The 17,416-nt window shown below is 30.2% G+C and overlaps 1 protein-coding gene across 1 annotated transcript; it reads right to left on the reverse strand.

Annotated features, from left to right (window-relative positions):
- Positions 1 to 7,532: 7,532 nt before the first annotated feature.
- On the reverse strand, positions 7,533 to 16,362 carry LOC137818774 (polygalacturonate 4-alpha-galacturonosyltransferase). Its single transcript, XM_068622381.2, has 11 exons — positions 15,912 to 16,362; positions 15,664 to 15,822; positions 10,974 to 11,008; positions 10,812 to 10,871; positions 10,589 to 10,711; positions 10,414 to 10,474; positions 10,290 to 10,336; positions 9,471 to 9,805; positions 9,015 to 9,372; positions 8,258 to 8,845; positions 7,533 to 8,146 (listed from the first exon to the last, which is right to left on the reverse strand). Exons 2-11 carry the CDS (start codon positions 15,794 to 15,796, stop codon positions 7,871 to 7,873), a joined length of 2,016 nt encoding a protein of 671 aa, XP_068478482.2. The 5' UTR covers positions 15,797 to 15,822; positions 15,912 to 16,362; the 3' UTR covers positions 7,533 to 7,870.
- Between the last annotated feature and the right edge of the window lie 1,054 nt (positions 16,363 to 17,416).

A 17,416-nucleotide genomic window follows, 5' to 3' on the forward strand; every position in this document is an offset into this window, starting at 1 on the left:
TGTACCGTTGCCTTTGCTTTGTGTTTGTCGGGTATCAGAGTTTTGTGCTCTGATACCATGAAAGAATATTTTCTGTTTTATTCAATCTGTCTTTCATCTATAGCAATGATATATATATATATATATATATATATATATATATATATATATATATATATATATATATATATATATATAACCATAGCATTAGAACCGTACAGATTCTTTTTCTAACAAACATCTGTAATTAAGTCTAATTATAGACTCATTAATAGTGATTATATTCCTGTAATTAAGTCTAATAATGATTTTGTCCGGTAATAATTATCCATCTTTTTCCAAGAGATTCCTTTAATATATGTGTTCTACGAAAACAATATTTTAGTATCACCACATTAAGTGGTTGTATATTTAAAATATTTAGTTCAATTAATCAAAATTGATTATACATTTTAACAGTTAAGATAAGAAGGTTTGCATCCAAAGTCCATTTTAAGAATATAGACCCGTTAATGTCTTGTAAGAGTTTTTGTGATCGTTAATTTAAATTATTTTTTATCTTTGAATAAGTTAGTATTTTAATTAATAATATTAAGAGTAAATTTTAAGTTTAATAAAACTTTATAAAATCTGTTTATCAGGTGAAATTTGCATGTACTTATATATTATGAAATGCTCTAGTTGATATATATATATCTTTTTCACGTTAGGCTTTCGGCTTATGTATGAGATTATATAATTAGTAGTCTACAAGTGACTTTATAAGATCAATAAACTTTCATTAACTAACTCTGATATCATATTGACAATGATTTTGAATCGCTCAATCTTATAAAACCAACTTATAAAATAAAATTTACATCTATTATATTATAAAATATCTAACAAATAATTCTTAAAGAAACAAATTATTATTTATCATTATTTAAATGTTTTTGCGTCATAATTTTGGCTTATCATTTAACATTAAACTATAATTACGAAAACAATAATTTTATAAATATTTAAATGATTTTTGTGAAAATAATTTGGAAAACAATAATTGGTATGATGTGTGGTACGGGCACAAAGTGTAAACGTTGACGTTGAGATGATGAATGATAATGATTGATTGACGAAAGCAAAACAAAGCAAAGTTGCCCTATTTGTTACGAACTCATGAGATAAAGACATAATCTATAAATAATATTTTTAAATTGTTTTTATTTTTTATTCTCAATAATATTTTTAAATCATAACATAAATGAAATGAGAAAATGAAGATGAGAAGTTTAAAATAACTGCATAAGTGCGTTTTGTTCATCTTTTACTATTAACATAATTAAAAAATAAAGTGTAATGTATTTTTTATGACGATGATGATAATAATAATAAAATAATTAATTTTTTTGTTGATATTTTGTGAGTAGCAGGACAAAATCATTGAACTCTTTTGGATGAATTAAGAATGCATGTGCCTCTTCCTACTCCCAAACAATCATTGTACTTTTTTTTCTTTTTCTTTTTTATTCAATATTGCTTTTCGTACCTCTTACGTTTTCAAATGCCGTATCATCCCACTTTTTTTTTCTCCTTTCACATATTTTTTTTAATGTGTAATTACAAGGTTAACCCTTTCACAAATACTTTTACTGCTTCAACATATTTGATAATTGATGAGTTGACACGATTATTAGTTATTTAATAAATATTTAGTGACATTTTAATAAAAATAAATGAGAGGTTTTGATATAATTTGACAACCTATTTACATATTTTCTTCTTTTTCATTTGTTTTCTCCTGTGCTTGACGATTTCTCAATGTGATACGTAATTATTGTACAAAATTTCTGCATGTTAAAAATTTCTTAGACTTAAACTTGGTGTCCTTTATATTTTCCTAATACCTTTTCTATATATTTCAAAATTTTAAAATTTTATAAAAACAAAATTATTGGATGTCATGGTTGTCAAGAGGAACTACTTTTTTTTTGGGAGTTGTCAAAAAATAATATTTATTTATATCAAAATAGTCTTAAAAATAAATTTCAATATTTTAAGAGATTAATTTTTTTTATACTATGTCAAAATATCCCGAATTGTTTGAAAAGTATGAGTTGTGAAGTATTTCTTAATTTTGTTTATAGTTAACTTTTAACAACATTATTTAGTCATTTTTAATCAGATTTCTTCTCTTAACTATTTTAAATACCTGATTCGAACTACCAATATGTTAGTGGTGAATATTAGTTATGGTAAAATAATAATTTAGCAATTTGAAGACTTGTTTGATATATTTTTTAAGAAAATTGTTATTAAACTAGTCACTGACAAATGCACCATCTGATAAAATCATATTGATTTTCTGAAGGAATTTTAGCTGTTCAATGAGACTTTAAGGTATATTTACAAGTTTCAATCTTTTAGATATACTATGAAACTAATAATTGCAAGAAGGCTAATTATAATTAAAGTTTTTCTTCGCCTCTTCAAGATTGCAATCTATGATTAATATTTGACATATATTAATACTTTAATGATATTATTTATAAAAAAATATTAAATGTTTTATTAGTATAGGTTGATAAGTAATTTTCTTTTTAGAGTCATGTTCGAATAAGATAAGATTATTACAAAGAGCAAATACCTTCTACCTAGTTTAGCGTAATATTATGAATTCAAATTAATTGAATTATGTATTATAATTTTATTTAATATATTGAAAATAAAATAATGTTTATATCAAAAAAATTACTTCTTAGCATATATAATGTATCTTATTATTAATATAGATCCATAAAGTTATCCTCATAATATATTTATTTATTAAATATAGGTTCTAATAATAAATTTTAATTTAATATAAATTTAGCCTATAATATTAGTTTTTAATATATTTTGAGGGATATATCACATCATTTTAAGATATCACCTTTTGTTTGATTTTATTAAGTACTTAAACAACAAAGTATAAATCATGAAAGTGTTTCGTCTAATAGATACAAGCTTTTTCCTAACATCGTATCATGATATACACAAGTGTTTCATCTTGTCATACGCAAACAATACATGTGTTCTATTTGTTTCGTCTCATAAGTGGAAACTTTAATTAGATTATATGAACATAGTTTTAAAGCTAATGAAATATTCTTTGTGCTTATTATGTGTTTGCAGAGGAAGTCTTTATCTTACATTAACAAGAAGATCTCGGAGCAAAACATCTACTTCAAAGATCTCTTGGAAGATGCACTAAAGTTGTTTCACACCATCAATCATTCTTCATGAGCTAAAGTCACCTTTGAAAAGGTTATCTGTCTTGTATGGTCTCATGCTTTTGTCCATTTTGGAAAAAGTTCTCTAACCAAAGCATAAGCCTTGTCAGCTTTTGAGATGTTGTTTGAAAAGGAGAATCACATTTAAAGATGCACATCTTGCATTTAATGCTTCCAACCTTGAATGCGAGGTAGACACAAAATGAAGAAGACTTTTTTATCGCCTACAACGACTACAAAAGATGTGCAATGATTGTTCTTGTCTCAAACTCCATATATAGAAGATCTCTTTAAAGAACGAAGGTTGACGATGGCGAAAGTCTTGTTACAAGAATATGCACAAGATCTTAAGCTTTTAAGCCTTATAGTTATGAGAAAGAACATTGTTTATGTTCAAGAACAACCTAAAATAGTGAAACAATCTTGTATTTGTCATAAGACGTAACCTCTCTTTTAGTGAGTGAACTTGTGATCTTTTAGATCACATTCTTTGTAAACTCAACGTCTTAGCTAAGAGTGGTTGTGTTTTAAATAATACTTGATCTTAGCCACGAGTGGTTGCATTCCAAATAATATTCGATCTTAGGCAATAGTGGTTACATTTTGAATAATACTCAATCTTAGCCAATAATAACTATATTCTAAATAATATTCATTCTTAGTCATGAGTAGTTGTGTTCTAAATAATACTCAGTCTTAGCCAAAAGTGGTTGTGTTCCTTTTGTGTTTAGTCAGAAGTGGTTGCGTTTCAAATAATACTTGGTTTTAACCCTGAACGAATGTGTTTTAAAGAATATTCAGCCTTAGCCAACATTGGTTGTATTTCAAATAATACTTTGTGTTTGGTTGGGAGTGATTGCATTCCAAATAATATATCGTTTAAACAAGGAGTGGTTGAGGTTCAAATAATACTCATTTGTATCTTGTTGTTGTAGTTTGCTTAATAAAATTCATTTTGTTGATTAATGTAGTCTTTGTTAACATAAGAACCAATATATAAAAAAAAAACAATGTAAATCTTTATTATCTCTTATCTTCTTATATTACATGTATTTAACCGTAACTATTAGAAGAAGAGATTTTCAAAAAACGAGTTTTGAAAAGTATTTCAGACATTTCATTTTTCAAAGTTAAGATTGCATTTGAGGCTCTCCATTAGACACAATCTCTTGGGTGAGAAATTCTTTTGACATATTGATATTGGTTGTTTGTCAAATGAAACTATCATCTGATTGTCGAAAAATTATAAATTAAAAAAAATCATGTATTATATAATTATATAATAACATTTCAATTTAAGAAAAATATATAAAGCCTTCAAATTGAGTAGAGGGAATTAAAAAAATTGAAAATAAAATATTTTAAAAAATAGATGCAAGTGGGATTTGTGATTTTCATACCAAAAAAAAATTATTAGGAAGTAAAGTATGAATATTAGTGTAATATTAAGTAGAAATTGACGAAAAGAGTAATACATGGAGAAAAATATTCATAAATATATTTTCTTTAGGTTTTAAGTTAATGTACTATTTTGAGCTCTTATTTTTTATGCTTTATTGATACCAACTTGAATATGAAACGCAATTAATGATATGGCAATTTCTCCCTCCACCATATCACCCAATCGGCTCTATAAAATGATAAAAATACCCCTCTTAAATGACGAAAATAACCTTACACAAAAATGGAAAAATTATTTTTGAAAGTTTTATCTGAAATATTTTGAATTTCAATTTTCGGAACATATTTTTGAATTCTGAAATTTTTTATTAAGAATGTATTTTTAGTTTTGTGTTCAGAATTTTTTTTTCAGCATGTATTTTTTTATTTCTCAATTATAATTATTATTTTAGATTTTTTAATTTGGATTAAGGGTAGTTTTGGAAATTTAAAAAATTGATATGGTGTAGGTTAAAATTGATATGGTGCAGAAAGAATTTACCTAATGATATTCTAAAAGATCTAATTTAGTTTCTTAAAAAATAAATCCCTGCATCTAACCTTGACAAAAATGAAAGTCTCTAATTGATTAAATAACATAACTTAAATATTATACTTCGTGCTATTTTTCAGTTAGAATTAAAGTTTTCTCCATACAATAGATTATTATATTTGATGAAAATCTTTATTATACATATTACAGATATCAATGGATAAACCATACCAACAACGGTTTTTACACGAAATGGTGCAATTTTTTTTTTTCTTCACAAAATTGATAAGAAAAAATTATGAAGATGGGTAAGTTGTATGTCATCCGGATAATTTAGGATAAATATAAATATTTTATGTTATGATTTTTCTAAAAATACTTCACACGTAAAAATCGTACCCACCACTACAACTTTATCAACTTTATGAATTTTATTACGCATATAATACTCTAATGAATTTGATTAAAAATGAAATTAACTTTAATGTAAAACAACACAACTGAAATTGTATTAGTTGTACACAAGTTCAATTATATTATTTTACAGTGAAATGTATAAACCATGTATGACTTTCACTCTAAAGTCATTCACATGTGTATGACTTACCTATTTTTATAAAAAAGATACACTACTTTCTTGAAGAAAAAAAAAACTTACCAACAATATCTATGATAATGTATACTTCCCACAAAATTAATTTTACAATAATAACTTTTATGTATTAATAAAAACATAGGAGTTTTTGAAACTTTGAAAAGAACATGAATAGTTTTATTGCAATTTTTGGATGTTAACTGTTAGGTATATATAGAAATAACTTTACTTAAGATTGAAGAGCATAGTGTAATTGCGATTAAGGCATACAAAAACATTTTAATGGCATATTTGAGTGGTTCAGTCTACGAGATAGCGGGGGACAGACGATTCTTGTTTGATATTGAGTTGCAAAGCAAAAAAAGAGAGATATAAAGTTAGAGACCAAAATTGAATGAGATAAAAAGTTGTCAATTCAAGCACAATGGGATTTGGACAAAACATATCAATATCAAAACACCCATATCGCATAATTGGTTATTATTATAAATGAAATTTTTTAAAACGGGTCAATCACTTGAATATTTTATTAGCAAAAGAGGACTCAAATTCCATGAATCTTGTTCTTTTTATAAATAGATAAGTCAAGTTTTATTTACCACTATAGTTTTTCTAAAGATATAATTTCGAAAGTGTTAAAAATGGTGTGACAAAGAACATCATTTATAAAGATATAATTTAGTTTTTTTAATAATTATTTATGAGAAGTTTTGGTTGCATGTTTGAATTCTGGTCAATGCATCATATTACATTCATGAGTTGAGATGTAGAAGAAGATAAAAAACCCATGGAGCAATCACAGTATGAATTAAAAAGCATTAACCCATTTATTTTGCTTTTCTAACATTTTGTGTTCCTGTTATCAATATTTTTTCTTACTCAGTTTCATCTTTAATGCCTTTGCCCTAGAGATCGTCTCTCTCTACTTATAGGCCTACACCGAGGAACGGGGAATAGGGCTCTTCTACGTGGATCACCATTTGGCTCTTTCTTCATGCACCCGACAAAATTCTTCCTGCACCCCATCAATATCCAAAAATACCATTTTACTCCTCTTTTAAATAACTTCCATACTAGTTTTTCAGAAATCTTCCAAGACACCCTTTTCCAAAATTTATAAGTGTATTCCGAAAAACATTTTTCAGAAAAATTTTCTGGAATAAGATTTCATCCAAAACGTGTATAATACGTTCTAAAATGTTTTCCAGAATTAGATGGGGCATTTTGATCAATGCAGGAAGAACCCAGGGTACAGGACTCACCATTTTTTCTATTTTTATTATGTTTTTTTAAAAAAAATGAAAAATGAAAAATTGGGTCATTGACTTTGTAGACAGCAATGTTTTAATTTTGCTTACCTTTTATGCATTTTTTGCGTTGGGTTCAAGTCCTGAATTAGCTTAAATTCAGAATTACTAATTTACTATTGGACAAAAATAAATAATATGCATAAATTAGATGGGACAATTGAGTGTTTACATTCATAAAAACATTTATAACCATGACGTACTTGAAATGCATAAAAATATTACTTTGACTAAAGAAATCCTATTAAAAGTATATTTAGTTTCTATTGAAAATAAATATATACATGCAAGAGAAAACTATTATATACTCTACTAAAAATCAACAAACTGCCAAACTTGAGCAGTGGAAGCTTCCCAAATAATGTAAAAGGGGAATTAGGAATAACCATAGAAATAGTATTGAAAAGTCCATGATTTGAGAATTGATCAACACATGGAAATAAAGCCTGAAAACTGAAGAAATTAACTTTCAAAGAATACAGAAATATGATATTTGATTTCTAGTTGTGTCTGGTTATCAGAGTATGGTACAATGAGGAGTTTTTGTGGGTAGACAAGGTGCAGTACTTATGTACCTTGTGTTCAAATGGGTGAGTGGTGGTGTAGTGAACAAATTAAATGAATTGAAAGCAAAAAATGGATGATGGGGAGAAATATATAACAAGCGGTGACCCTCTTTTACCCATGGTTATCATCATTCTAGCAGTTGAAATAGGCAAGCCAGAAAGGAGAGAGAAAGTAGGGAAGGGTGGAGAAAATAGAGAGAATTGTTCTCTGTATTTGGGACCAAATTATCCATCAAGGGTTATTCATTTAGCTTACAGGTCCGAAGATAGGGATGACCGTACTTCACATATTTGATCCAGTAAGAGCGATACTTTGTCATGGCAATTTCCAACCATGGCTTCATATTACCGTTGTAGTGTACAACTGCTGCATTATCAATCTCTGATCGATCCACACTTGGATTATAACCCAAACCAAGTACATGCCATGATTTATCTAGCGGATGTGTCAAACCATAGAACGTCATTAGCCCTGGAGGTAATGTCCCTAGCTTCCACAGCACCCTGTCTTCATTCTAGAATCAGACAGAAAAAACGAAAGTCAGTGAAAAATCTGTATCGATATTCTATTTGTGTGAGAATAGACAATTAATGTAAAACAAATGTTTCATTCAACTACTTATTACCATATTCTGCCACTTGTGATATATACCGGTGATGTCCTTCTTTTTCCACTCCTTCAGATCAAATATGTTCATCCCGTATGCCCAACCACAGGCATTTGGATCAAAATTTCTTGCAATATGCGGATTTGAAAAGTTAAGGTACTTGTCAAATCGGTGAAAGCTCTGACCACACGTTTCAACAGCACCATTTACTTTCCCATTAAGATCCACAGCCCATAATCCTGTCAAATCCTTCTGAACAACAATGTCATCATCAAGAAATAGGATTTTATCCAACTTTGGATAAACCTGAGGAAGATAGAATCTCAGATGGTTGAGCATTGAGAGATATTTTGGATTCCTATACTTAAGATTGGAAGCACCGAAGGAAAGTGTGTTTGGATGGCCTGCCTTGAAATAATACTCTTTCATTGTAGAAGATTCAAGCTGTTTCAAGACTGGGCAGTAGGACGAGTTCAACCACTTAAACTCATCAACATTTTCAACATGGATTGTCGCTTTTCCAGGAGGGTTCGACAGAAACCACATGTTCATGGCACCAAAATTTAGTTTATCAGTAACAAGGTGAAAAACATGCTTTGAAGGATCCTGCAATGTTCCAAGATAATAAGCATAAAGACAATGAGGGTTGGATATATATCATAGATACACTTCATGTCAGTCCTAATGTCAAGGCACAATTATTTGCAATCTATAATAAAGGAAACAATGCACTTGCACGCAAATAGAGGTATTGTTAAAAGAAGGTCCAAGTCACCTTTGCATTTGTAATAGTTGAGTTGACAACAACAGATGCAGCCAAGACATTGTCTGAAAACAGTGCATAGTGATGAAGACTGGGATTCTCCAAATTCTCACTCCCAGGGAACTTTCTCTTTTCAGGAGGAAGGAGGTAGTAATCTATGGTTAGGCGCATGGATAAGCAATGGATTCCATTTGGTATGGTCTTAGCAGCCAACTGACTGAGAAATGTGCTCTGTTTCTTCAAACTCCTAACTTGATCATCAGCTGTCTGTAGCATTGCTCTTAGTTTTCCAGTGACCAATTTGCAGTCATACAATAGCTCTCTCGCTTTTGACAAAATTTGACCCATAGCCTTTATTTTCCCATGTGCACTAGAGATAATTAGACACTCAACTAGTTAAGTCAGAAAATTCAAAGGAATTAAAGTCCTAATAAATGTACTCCTATAAAATTATGCAAGGCTTCAAACCTGTGATGTAGATCCGAATCAGAAAGTGTATCACCCAAAGCACGTTGAGTCTCTTTGAGCCGGAAAATTAGTTCTTGATACAGTTCGACCTGGTTCTTCATCTTTGCTATGCTTAAATATACCTTAGCCATAATGATCTGGTCTCGCATCAACCGAACAGTAGAATCACCATTTTCATTCTCAATTTCTTTCCTCCAAATGCTGTATTTACCCAGAACGGCTGATTCAACAGATTTTGAGCGTTCAATAGCTGCATTTTCAAGTTTTACAGTTACTTCATTATCCTTTTTTACCAACTCAGCAGCACGCTTTTCCCTCCTTTTCTCTATTAAATGCTGCATACAAAATTTATAAAGAACATGAAAAAATGTATTTAATTATGGCCTGAATAGGTTCTTTCCATACATGCCCAAACAATCTAGGGCAAGTTTCTACATCTTTTCTACAAAAAGTGGTACTCCAACTTTTTCATCAATGGGAAAAGTTGGGGTAGCACCAGCCTTGGGTAAATTAGTTTATTGAGTAAATGTACAAAACGATAGAATAAATGTACATATTGTACAATAATATTTCTAATGTAAGTGAGTACTAAATTATAAATTCAATGTCTCAATATGATCTGAATAAAATGACATCTTTTGGTAAGCAAATTTTAAGCCATTCAAGATAGAAAAATTACTTTTCTCTCGCCAAAATAAAATAAAAGGGAAAATAAGGCAGAGTACATATCCACTGTGCAAACTAACACTAACCTATTGTTTACCCCAACCAACAAAGTACTAGTGAGATAGAAGACAAATATCAAAGAATGATGCTCACCCTTCGGGTTTCATGTGCAGGACTATCAGTCCACAGAGGAAGACCATCTGCACTATGCAAAAAGAAAATTAGAAAGTAAAGTAGAAAAAGAGAGCATGCTAAATAATATAGACTATGATACCACCTGAAGATCTTTCATCCTTCCCCTTTGGCTTTTCTTGTCTAACATGTGTTGGTTGGTTTAGCTGTAACAAAAAAGAAACACATATTTAGCATCTACACAGCAAAAATGCCTTCTATTTTTAAAAACAACAATTAGGATTAAAAGTTCCAGGCAGAAGCACATCGTTCTTCCAAACCTCATGTCCACTGTTTGAATTTTCTAATCCAACAACTCTCCATGAAGCAGACAAATTCTTTCTGAAATTGTCAAGACTGAAAGGTCCCAAATCATTTGTGCTGGATACAATAACATTAAGAACCTAAAAGATAATATTTATTAGAAAACTAACAAATACTCTTACATGAAATAAAAGTGATGAACATGGAAGAATAGCCCAAACTTTATAAGTATTTGCTTGCCTCTTCTGAAAAAAGTGATTTGAGATCCTGCAATGCCTGCCATTCTCTCCATTTGCTAACCTGTAGCAGTCAACCATTTATTTAAAGGCAGACGAGAGAAACCTAGAAGCTTTATAAGTAATTGTTATATAACCATATAACAATAATACATAAATGGGCTACCTGTTTACGTGGAACATCTGAAATATGATCTTGATCTGCACAATCCACTAAAAGTATTAGACTAACTTGAACCGATGATTATTTCCATTTAGAGAAATCATGTTAATAAGAACTTAAATCTCTTTCTATATATTAAATTCAATCAGGCAACAAGAAGCATACTACTAAAAGTGACTTCTGTTATCCACAGACAATCAATGAAGATATAAAGATAATATCATACATGACAACTTTTTCAAAGGTGTAAGAAAGGAGAAGACAAATTAATAAAGATTAAACATCACAAAATATCCATATATCTATGAATTGTTGAAATTACAAAATTTTCAGGGTGTTGAATTTCCCACATGCCCACTTTGAGGAGTGCAGACCAAGTAACTAATATAAGTGAGTTATTTGGTTGGATTGTTTTTGACAACCCATCTGATATTTTTCATTTTTTTAGCTTGTCCTCAAGAGAGACTCGGAGACACTCATCGGGAGTTGTGCTCCTTGTACTGGGGTTTCAAAGGCCCAATTTGTTTTTTATTGACACAGGCAGTTGCGCATTGGACTCTACCACTGTTTGAATTTCACACAAGTGTAATGCAAGCAGAAGTGTAGACATATGGTATGTTTGTATTAAGGAGAGAATTTGAGGGAGTGGATTTGAAGTGATTTGAGAGGAAAGTGTGAAGAAAGTAAGGTTGCTTGGATTAAGGTATGTAGAGTGAATTTGTGAGGAATATTTATTGAAATCTATGAGTCATGTGATGGTGGTAGTAGAATTTTTAAATTTTTTTATAATGTTTAAAAGGTAAGTTTACAAATTTATCTTATTTTTAAAAATATTTGAATAATAAAATATGAAGTATTTCTTGTTTAGATTTGAGTTAATTAAAATTTTATAAATTATTTTACCGTTGAACAATTATTTTTGAAAAAAAATATGAACTACTTATTATTGTTGGAACATAAAATTTTCATTATAAATTAAACTATAATATTAAAAATTATAAAAATTGTTTAAAATGCAATTTTATATAATAAATATAATTAATTATTTTTTTAATTAATAAAAATGTAATAGTATAATTAATTAAAAAAAAAAACTTATTTATGTATAAACTCTATTTTAAAATATCATTAGTCAAATATTTCATTTTAAAAAATATAAATTATCTAATTATAAAAAATTGTTAAAAATGCATTTTAATAAAAATAAATAATATCCAAATATTTAAATTATAAAAATTTATTTAAAATTATTTCTATATTAAATAATACTATTGTTTCTATATTTATTTTTTATAATTAATACTATTATTATATAAATTATCTTTTATTATAAATAATTATATTTATTATTATTATTTTACCATTATAGTTTTATTACTATAATTAATTATTATTAATATTATTAAATATTTTTTTTTAAAAAAATATTTAATATTTAATATGTTATTTTTTAAATATTATATAGTCTTATTTTTTTACGTGAGTTGCTTTAAAAAAATTTAAGGGTAATATGGTTAATTGTGATAGTCTATTTGGCTTTCTTCGGAAATCTTTGGGCACATGTGAAGATAAGAAAACATGTTTCAGTGCATTTCTACGCTCACAAATCCACTGTAATAAGTGGATACAAACAAGCAAAAAAAATCCTTGCCTTTCATTCTTCATCTACAGTGACTGACCATAAACAAACAAAGCATTAATGAGTTGTATGCAAGCATGGAAGTTGGGGTCCAAAATGGTCAAGAGATATTCTTAAACACAACAACCACTTCCTCTGATTGTTTTTTTCCACAAATCCTTCCCTGAGAGATATCTCTAAAGAATGTGCATTGTGTAGTAGGAAGGAAAATTCACCACAAATTTCCACAAAATACTTGACTTTATTTTCATTTCACTAGTGATTCTGAATATAACATCAAATCAAACCAAATAAAAGTATCAGTACTAAAGCCAACACTAAGCATGCACCCCTACCAAACTGAAACCAGTACATTACCCCTCTTTGCACGGTTTCCCATCTGGGGATCACAGAACTCTGCAATCTCATAAAGTAATCTTAACATAACATTTACTGAAAAGAATTTAAGCATCTCAGTTTAGTGTGGGGCATGCCCTTGTATTCACACTATCATGGATCACAACTAAAAAACTCAATGACCATCATGTCAACTGTCACCACAGTCCCTAACCTGAATATGCACAATCTCAAAATAAAGGAATTTTGGAATAAAGGGGAAGGACAAGAACAAGACAAACTTCAAAGAACCTTTCAACCACAGTGAAAACACTGAAAAGCACCTATCCACCACCATGAGGCAAAAATCTAGCAATTCAAAAGCAACAAAAACAGCAACCTTTCCATCATCTCAATGTCCACCACAGCAATGAATTAAAAACAAGGTAAAGGCTATGGGGTGAAACCACCCATACCGCCCACCATGGGAAATAAAATCTCACCCTAAGATATAGTATTTATTTTTAATGAATGGTCACAATTTTTTCTGCTTTTCCACTTTTTTCCTTTTCTTTTTTCTTTTTTTCTCTTATTCCCAATTGTCCCTCTACCCCTCACCTACAACTGACCCCAACCATTCACGATTTCCCTGTGATGGTTTTGGTCTTCAGTGGTGGTTTCTGTTTTGGATACTGGTGGTGGTTGCAGTGGGGACTCATCATGGTGATGGTTGTTGCTGGAGTTGTATTGGAGATCCCACATCAATTAGAAATATGATAAAAAAAATAATATATGGGTGCACTTAAGACTGAAAATATAATAAAAAAACTTAAGAAATTATTATATCTCAGCTGATCTTTGTTATTTATAGAAGAAAATTACATCAAGAACACCAAATGGTACAAGAAATTAATGCTAGTGAGCAACTAGCTCATATAGAAGTTTCCAATACTACTTACTTACCTATTCTAAGTAGGTGCATAGCTCACTTTACGAAGCCGGTTTAGTAAAGTTGAATTAATCTTAAATTCCACTTTCATAAGATGATATTAGAATCATTTAGAATCTATCCTAGTCAAGTTTGTTAGGCCTATCATATTACCTACGGGTTCACCCCTAGTCCCATGCTTGAGATATCCAGTCCTTAGCATGAGGGGATGTGTTGACAACTAGAGATATGGTCAAATTATAATATATATGGGTGTAAATCTTACCTTCCAAGCCAGTTCTGAAACATATCGTGGACACGCAACTTCAATTACTTATATGAAGTGAGAAAAAATTGCCAGGGATAACAAGAAAAAAAGAGAAAAACGAAAATAAAAAAATCCCAGCCCTCCATCCAAAAAGCCACACCCCTGAAGGTGGTAACTTTTCTGCCACAGTGGGAGACTTGAGTGTTTCCCACCCTAGAATCCATCTAAAACAAACAACCCCCTTCACTGTGTTATGCTTATGCAGTTAATTGTCTGTTTTGCATGGTATTTTGCATCAAGACATAAAATATTATTTGTAGATTCCATATTAACAAATTATGCCGGGTTTTTTACCTTAAAAAGTTGCATGTCCAACCACATGCTATACTCTCAAAAATCCCATTCAAGCGTGCAGCATGTCCAACCAATTTCATTCCCAGCATGTCTGGCTAAGCATGTAATTGCATGCTTAGCGTGGTTTTCTTCACCTAGACAAAAACTACCCATTGTAGCTTCCATATTTTTAACAAATTTAGTGTGTTTTCAGCGTTGTGTCCTGCGGAAAACCTATTCAAACATATGTCCAACCAATTCCATACACACCATGTCCGTTAAGCTTTTAACAGCATGTTTGGTGTGGTTTTATGTACCTAGACAAAACCTATCAGTTGTATCTTCCATATTTTGAACATATTTAGCATGGTTTTCTGTATTACAGACGCACGTCCAACCACACTACACTTTCAGAAGTCCCATCGAAACACACGTTCAACTAATTCCATTCAAAGCATGTCAGTTTAAGCATTTAATTGCAAGTTTGGGACGGTTTTCTGCATCTGGGAAAAAAAGGCAACAGTTGTATGTAGCTTCCATATTTTAAATCTAGTGTTGTTTTCTGCATTACAGACGTGTGCCAAACTACATGTTACACTTGCAGAAATCCCTTTCAAAAAGTGTATCCAACCAATTCCATTCACAGCATGTCTGGTTAAGCATTTAATTGCATGTTTGGCGTAATTTTCTGAATCTAAACAAAATATTAACCGTTGTAGCTTTTCTACACTATTCACCAATTTAACTTAATTTTCTGCGTTACAGACAAGCATCCAAACACAAGCTCACTCTCACAAATCCCTCTCTTTGACCTCGCCCTTCCTACTTATCACTCCAACCGCACACTACACTTTCAGAAATCCTATCCAAACGCGTGTCCAACCAATTCCATTCACAGCATCTCTGGTGAAGCAGTTAAACCCACCGGTTGTAGCTTCTACGATCTTCACAAATTTAACATGGTTTTCTGCGCCACAGACGCTTATCCAAGCATATACTCACTCTCACAAAGCCCTCTCCCTCTCACACTTGCCCCTTCCAACTAATCACTCTAACTTACAACTACGGCAAACAATTCACTTCCTAATTAAACCAAAAACAAACCAAAACCGTTCACAAACACTAAACTAACCAACATACTCACTACATAGATCTTCAAACGCACTAAACAACAATCAACAGAGAAAAAAAAAACAGCAACCGAACTAACCCGCAGCGTAGAGTCCCCGTGCGAGGAAGAAAACCACCGGCGCAAAAACGCAGAGGAGAACGAAACCGAGAACGGGGAAGCAGGAGCCCTTGCCTCTGCTCTTGGCGAAGGAAAACCCTCGCCTCGGCGTCATTGCAGATCGGAAGAGCGAAACCGAACCTGCAAAGCAAAGAGCGAAGTGAGAAACAGTTAGAAAGCAACATTGAGAGAGAGAAACAGAGTGAGAGAGAGAGAGAGAGAAATCGAACTTCGATCTGGTTGGAGAGTGAGCTCGCGAGGGTTCACAGCGCAATGCTACTCGAAATCCATCACGAGAGAGAGAAGTTGCGGCGACGGCACTGTGCGCGTGAATCAAAGTTGTGAACCGACACTAACACCAATGTGTGGGAGAGTGAGTGTGAGAGAGAGAGAGAGAAAATCAATGCGTTAATTCCGTGTGTGATAGAAAGTAAGAGAGAGAGAGAACGGTGACGGTAACTTTCTCTCTCTTATGGTGTTTGGCATTTTCTTTTTCTTTCTTTTCTTACTGTTTTTCTTTTCTCGCGCTTTCTATCGCTTTCTCTGGCGTTTTCTTTGCGGGTCCATTTTCAATGATATTTATACTACTATTTTCTAATCTTCGTAGTTGGAGGTTCGCGGTCGATAACGGCGCCTACGGTCAAAACGACGTCGTTGTTCGCAAGAGAGACGAAGAAGAAGAAAAAAAAATGACTTATATTTGTTAGCTTCTTCAGGTTTTTGTTTTTGACAAGGTGGAAGAGTTGTGACGTTTTAAAACACAAATTTGAAATTTTTTTAGAATTTTTTTTATTTCTTATAGTATTTTTTTCACTAACTTCTACTTTACAATCCTTTTAATAATAAAATATTATATTTTCTTAATAAAATTTAGTATAAATAAAATAATAATAGATTGTTCTTTCTATCGTTACTCTTTACTTATAACAAGCAAGGGTTTTTATATGTCACAGTATTTTTTTTCTTTTAAAAAAATTGAACTTTTATTGCTTTTTGTAATAATAGTTAGAAACTGGTATTTTAGTATGTGTAATAAATATTTATTTTATATAATTAAAATTTGTGATAAATCAATATTTTGAATTTGAAAATTAAGTTATAACTAAAAGTTATGATACATGAATATTTTTTTATATATAACTTATGTTTAGATGTGTGATCAATTTTTTATATTATTTTTTAATTATTGGCAAAATAAAAATATTAAAATATAATTTAGAGTTAAAGATATAAAATTATCAGATTCAAAGTAATAAGAAACTGAAAAAGGTCTAAAACTATTAATTTGATAAGTAAGTTTTTAAAAAGTATTTTGTTCAATATGGAAACAAAGGAAGTTAACTTGTTTCCTTTCTTTCTTATCAAACATCTCAACATTACGTATTTTCTTCTTAATTTTTTCCCTAAATGTTACTGCTTACATTTAAGTAATTATTTTATAATGTTGTTAATCACAAAAACTTTTAGTATATACTTGTAAATTTGAAGTTTATAAATTTCAATTTTCAATACACTATATTAAATTGAAAATCAGTATACATATATATGGTTTTCCCTTAATCATTCCATAAATGCAATCTTATATAGTATTATAAAAGTATTATTTTATTTATAATTAACTTCTTATAAAAAAAAGGTAGGTCTGTTATACATTATTATTATTTCTTAGATCATATATGTATTACTTATAAATTTTGCCAAAATTTGAAAATGTTAGTAAAATACATTAGGCAAA

Source organism: Phaseolus vulgaris, chromosome 10 (genome assembly GCF_051622355.1).
Source record: "Phaseolus vulgaris cultivar YP4 chromosome 10, ASM5162235v1, whole genome shotgun sequence".
Classification (NCBI taxonomy): domain Eukaryota; kingdom Viridiplantae; phylum Streptophyta; class Magnoliopsida; order Fabales; family Fabaceae; genus Phaseolus; species Phaseolus vulgaris.